The sequence below is a fragment of the Dichomitus squalens genome (assembly GCF_000275845.1).
Source record: "Dichomitus squalens LYAD-421 SS1 unplaced genomic scaffold DICSQscaffold_40, whole genome shotgun sequence".
NCBI classification, from domain to species: Eukaryota; Fungi; Basidiomycota; class Agaricomycetes; order Polyporales; family Polyporaceae; genus Dichomitus; species Dichomitus squalens.
Window position 1 is genome coordinate 140,405 of NW_006766922.1, and position 6,038 is coordinate 146,442.

The 6,038-nt window shown below is 54.5% G+C and overlaps 1 protein-coding gene across 1 annotated transcript; it reads left to right on the forward strand.

Annotated features, from left to right (window-relative positions):
* Positions 1 to 4,495: 4,495 nt before the first annotated feature.
* DICSQDRAFT_139451 (uncharacterized protein) lies at positions 4,496 to 5,060 on the forward strand (the record flags this gene model as incomplete). The annotated part of the gene is made up of 2 exons (XM_007368840.1): positions 4,496 to 4,784; positions 4,854 to 5,060. A coding segment is annotated over exon 1 (248 nt), but the record flags the coding sequence as incomplete, so codon positions are not given.
* Positions 5,061 to 6,038: the final 978 nt, after the last annotated feature.

Consider the following 6,038-nt stretch of genomic DNA (forward strand, 5'->3'; position numbering starts at 1 on the left):
CTATCTTCCCCAACATTACCGCGCTCTCTCTCGTTCCCTTCCTCGTTCCTGGGTACTCGGGCCACGCTTCTCTCACCATCGGCTTGGAATCGCTCACCGAGCCGCCAGAAGGGGAGCGGAAAGTGACTTGGCCCGCTCTGGACACCCTCTGGGTCTCGGTGACGGACAAGCGAGATGCAACGCAGTTGGAGACGGCGCTAGACTTCCGAGCGTTGCGTGGTCACCCGATTCGTCACCTCACCGTTCGCTACAACCCTCGCAAGAAGAAGGGCAAGGGTGGCGTCGAGAACAAAGTCCCGAGTTTTGCGGCGGCGTTGGAGGAGCACGTGAAAGAGATCACTCTCATGGAACTCCCGAGTCGTGAACCGCGCCGGGAGATAGATTGGATGGTTAGGTTGCCGGAGAGGTACGGCTTGCCTTCTGCCTTCCACAGGGACTGGCCTTCGTGGAATATCTGAGCAGGATGGACTTTGGGTGACATGAACTCACAAAGTTGGACGTGATCATCCCAAACCGAAACGATCCATCAACGTTACTTGCGACTGTCATCGTTAGTTACTTCTCGAGTACAACGAAATCTCTCCGAATGCAAGTTTCATTTGTCTAAGTGCGAGGAGCGAAGCACCAGAATGATACATAACACCGCAATGCGGTTCGAACGCTGTCCTCGATAAGCCTCCCTCTGGACCGAGAAGGGGCAGATGAACTCGCAAAGGAAGTCTTGTGACTCCTGGAATTTGAGTGGATCTCGCCACGCAGGGAACTGGAGCCAGAGAGAACCTTTGCATCATGTGATGCTCACCAGGCTCGGAAAAAAGGCACAGGTGGGAAATCTTGTCCTTGCCGCCAACGCGACGACGGACGATCCCGAGGATTTCGCCATTGACTTTGCCTTGTCTAGTCGAGATATCGTAGTTTTGATGGCAAGAGGACGGGATTGCAGCATTAGAGAGGAGAAAAACGAGAACACGGCCTGCTGTGTCTTCGGAGTACGGTGTATAGCCCAGAAAGAGACATTACAAGCGAGGGAGGGAAACAGGAGGGTTTGAGGCGGATGTACTGTGCGATGGCGTTTAGACGGCAAACCGTACACCCTCTATTCCTCCACGGTGCGAGTGGGGCATGGCCAAGGGACCAGAAAATCGTTACATGCGAGAGCTGGTGTTGTCGAGGCACGAGTGCGAAGACAAGTGTCAAGATGTCTAAAGGCAGACAACTGGTAGGACAGACTGCATTATATAGGCCGCCTGTAGTGGCGAGACCTCTTTAGAATGCAGCCTCAAGAGATCGCAGCTGAAGGGATGTCACAATTAGCCAAGTAGATACAGCTGATTTAGCAGGGCGTTATAAGAGGGGTGTCTCCTGCTCACCATGTTCAGGTACCGACTACACAGCGAACCGTCAGCGTTGTTCTGACTAAGATATACACGACGCGCATATCTTTTGTTATAGATGTGAGCGTGATCATGTCTCCTCCAGGATCTCGTTTGCTAGTCACCGCAGCATCAGTAAACCATGCATTGGCTTAATGGCTTAGCGCCTTAAGCCACTTAGCTCTCCCACGCATATCCTCCAGCTGCTCACTCTCGACTCTGTACAACGTGCGGCATACGTGCCAATGATCATGCGGAGCAGAGTGAGAGACCTATCGGAACCTGTGCAGACATTGTGACAGAGGCCGGCACGCCCGATGACAGTGCAGAACGTTTTTGCACTCGCCCATCTTAATTGTCTTAAAGTGTCTTAATCGAGCATCTTAATGCTTACGTCTTAGACCGCCTTAATGCCATCTTAAGCGCCTTAATGCCCTTAAAGGCGATTTTAAGAGGCATTAAGTGATTCCCAGGTTTACTGATGAGCTCATCGATGTGCATCTTGCTGCATGGAGTCACGACAAATGGACGCGGGGATTTCTCTGAGAAGAGCATGGTTTGTGTAACGAATGAGATGTTGTCAGACAAGAGAGAGTCTGTTGCAAGACTTGCGTCAAGATCAATCTCGTCGAGTAGCAACCTGAAGCTGACATCGCAGACTGTTGTCGCGGCCCCGTGGAAAAGACAGATAGGCGCCCATGCTGCGTCGTATGTCGGCGTTCTTCAAATTCCATCAGCAGCTTCAACTTCCTCTGTGGCAGCTGGACTCTCAGTTTTCCTGCGCTCTCGAGGATCTCATACTAGCAAGTGACATCTTGCCTGGTAGTATGGGCGTTTCCGCGCAAGCTCTGGGCTCGCATACTGGATCCTCTTGCCGATGACTTGGACTTTCTTCGCCCTCGGACATCCGTACAAGTCTGCGCATGTCCTGCACTTCCGAGTCCATCCTCTCACCCAGCCACCGAATACCTATATTCCCCAAAATCTTTTCAATCTACCGTCCAAATATGCCAGCGATACCCAGGATCGCGAGACATGATGCAAGAAAGGGCACTCCATGGCGGGGACTCAGGAAGGTGCGGAACCGCTGCCTATGATTGGTGGTCTTAGAGACAAGGTGTGGCCACGATTACAGCGACTCGCTCGTTTGCGTGTTCTACGAAATCAACGCACAGGCCGGCTAGGCGCGGGGCGCACGGAGAAGACGCGGTATCAGAGATGAGCAAATCAACAGGTAGCGCATCCGTGACTACCCCCTTTGGGAGTTTGGTCCAAGGCCGCTTGGTATATTTGCTCTCGTTCGATATGTTTGGTCTATTACGGATGTCCGCTCCTTGCTGGCGTTGCCCTGTTGCACGTCACGTAGGGAATCGTGAGGCAGGAGGCAGGACATGGCCGCTGACACGGTAAATATGTCAAGGCCAAGGTAGAAATCATGAGCCAGGCTTGTTGCTTTCTGGATGGCATGTGCGATATGTCGGGGGGCACATGGCTTGTCTGCGGGGGAAAAGGAAGGATGGTGCGTTTGACATACGAGTGCGCAGTAAGGAAGGCTAGGCTGACGTGATAGATGGCTTTCAACTTTTGATCTATTCAGGAGAGATCAGCCAGGTCCTATCGTTTCCAAATGTCTTCTCTGTGACAATACTCTGCAATACACCGCATCGCATATAGTGGTTGAACGTCACCGTCGTGTCGGCCTGACAAGCGCCTTCTACGCCCGAGTCGCCTTTTGGTGCCGCTCGCCATTATCTGGTTTCCGCCACGTACGGGATGTAAGCATCTAGTATGGCTCGCTTCTGCTTCTGCTCCGCTGCTCTCTTCGACGGATGGCCAAGGAGACGGTGATCCAGGTACACTACGCTGACAGGCACCATTTGCACGTATCGAGAAGTCTGGTGAGTCAATCGGGTCTTCAATGCATGCGCGAATCAGTTCCTCTCCGTTCGATGACAGAGGTGGCCTAAGGTGCTAAGCTCGGCTCGGTTCAGCTCGGCTCAGCTCGTACGTGGTTCGCGCATGCATCTGCTAGTCAGTCTTCGTTTCGCATAACACCAGTTCTTGTCTTCCCTCACCACCATCCGACGCTTCAGCTGAACTGCAATTAGACCAGAAGCTTCCGCGGGAGAGCTAAGCGTATGTTTTATATAAGTTTTCCAACGCATATCGCTCATGCCCGTCTTCTCTCATGCCTTGTAGTCAGACGTTGGGTCACTGGATATTTTCCTATGAGCATGCCTGGCAGCGAGCAAGCAATGAGGGCCGTGCCACAAAGCAAACTCAACGAGGACGTCCTCTTACTCATCCTGTCGGTCTCCCCACCGAAGACAGTTACGTCGATTATGGCTACCTGTCGCTGTCTATATCACGAAGGTGCAAAGATAATCCTGCAGGATCCGATCCGACTCGAAGGGTCTGAGACAACAATCTTATCGCTTCTCCTCTTCTTACGGGCAGAGGATTTCTCGAGATGCTCCTACGTGCGTATGCTCTGCGTCGACATGGGCCCCATGCCTGGGGACATCGCTGGGATCTTGGTCGATCTGCTGCCCCGGTTGACACGTCTCGAGAGGCTCGAACTCGCTGTAGAAGAGTCAATCAAGTCTTATCCCGACCTCCTTCCTGCCTTTGCTGCACTTCAGACTGTCAAGACGTTGGTTTTGGTGAACACGGGCGAGCGTTCTCTCAATCTAGCCCGAACACTTCAGTCTAGGCTCACCTCCGCATACATCTACCTCCCTATCAACCATAGAAAAAACCCGAGTCTGATGGCAAACAAGGGCTTCCACCCCATATACGTCTTTCAACGGTCGGCCTACACCCTGACGGCGTTGACGTTTGGGCTCTGGTGTGAGGTGAATCCCGACATGATGTACAACCCTCCGACAGTTATCTATCCCAACCTCCGCACGCTAACACTTGTCAACAATGCCTTGCCCATCCCCATCCCCTACATGCAAGCGTACCCTAACCTCACCCATCTCCATCTCTCCGTGGACAGCGAAGCGCCGTCTTACCACGACGACCTCAGTTTGCGCCCCACGATCATGTTCCAGCGACAACAGAACCTCGCCTGGCAGGACAACCAGCAAGGCGATGCGGTACCCTGGGAACGTCTTGGAGTCTTCACTGGGCGCGTGTTCGACCTCTGGATGCTCGGCATCGCCCATCACATTCCTCGACTTGTGCTCGAAGACGCCCCGGCCGCTCGTCCCAATCGCGCACTCATCGAAGTGCTCGAGTACGCGTGCCCGGAGCAGCTCACGATCAGCTTCCGAGGTGTTCCCCTACTGGAGGTCATGAACTCGGACTTCCTCGAAGCCCTGTGCTCGACCGACATGTCGCATTTGAAGAACCTGAAGCTTGAGCTACACCTCACCGTCTACGACTGCGAGCTTGACGTCGGCCGTGCCTTGGTACGTCCCCTTCTGATCACGTTGGGCGCAGCAGGCCCGGGTGCGACGCTGACTTTTACCTGTCCCTAGAGCATCATTGGGGACGCACTTGCTCCCTTGGAGCTCTCCCACCTCGAGATTACCGTGCGCGACGTTGGCCTGTACCCGGACATACAGTTCCGCGATGAGTCCAACCCGCTCGCGATGGCTCCGACCGTGACGATCGTGCACCTCTGTTCGAGGACCGTCCCTCCCGCCCCAGGAACGCGCCCGCGCCCAGTGTCTCATCTGCTGCTCAGCCGTGCTGAACGGACCCTGGACGACTTCGACGTGCAGGTGTTTGCGACGCGCCTCGTGAAGAGCGTTCCTACGCTCCGTAGCGGGAGCGTTGCCATCCAGAGGCCGCGCCGATGTGGCGGCTGGGACAGGGTCGCGACCGTGTCGCCTTCGAAGAGCCAGATTGGCGAGCCGAATGCTGAACAAGGGCGGGTCACTTACAAAGAGTTGCGACGTGAGGCGTGAAGAATAGAACGCCTTGCATTCGGGAGCTTGGGAGGGACTGTCCAGAATGAGACGTCCGGAGGCAGGCTTATTGAGGACGGCGTTTTGAACCGCATTGCGGTGTTATGTATCATTCTGATGCTTCGCTCGCACTTAGGCAGATAAATTTGCATTCGGAACAGTTTCACTGCACTTCAGAAGTGACTAACGATGACAATCATGACTAACGTAGATGGATCGTTTCGGTTTGGAATGATCACGTCCAACTTTGTGAGTTCATGTCACCCAAAGTCCATCCTGCTCAGATATTCCACGAAGGCCAGTCCCTGTGGAAGGCAGAAGGCAAGCCGTACCTCTCCGGCAGCCTAACCATCCAATCTATCTCCCGGCGCGGTTCACGACTCGGGAGTTCCATGAGAGTGATCTCTTTCACGTGCTCCTCCAACGCCGCCGCAAAACTCGGGACTTTGTTCTCGACGCCACCCTTGCCCTTCTTCTTGCGAGGGTTGTAGCGAACGGTGAGGTGACGAATCGGGTGACCACGCAACGCTCGGAAGTCTAGCGCCGTCTCCAACTGCGTTGCATCTCGCTTGTCCGTCACCGAGACCCAGAGGGTGTCCAGAGCGGGCCAAGTCACTTTCCGCTCCCCTTCTGGCGGCTCGGTGAGCGATTCCAAGCCGATGGTGAGAGAAGCGTGGCCCGAGTACCCAGGAACGAGGAAGGGAACGAGAGAGAGCGCGGTAATGTTGGGGAAGATAGCCGGCAGCGA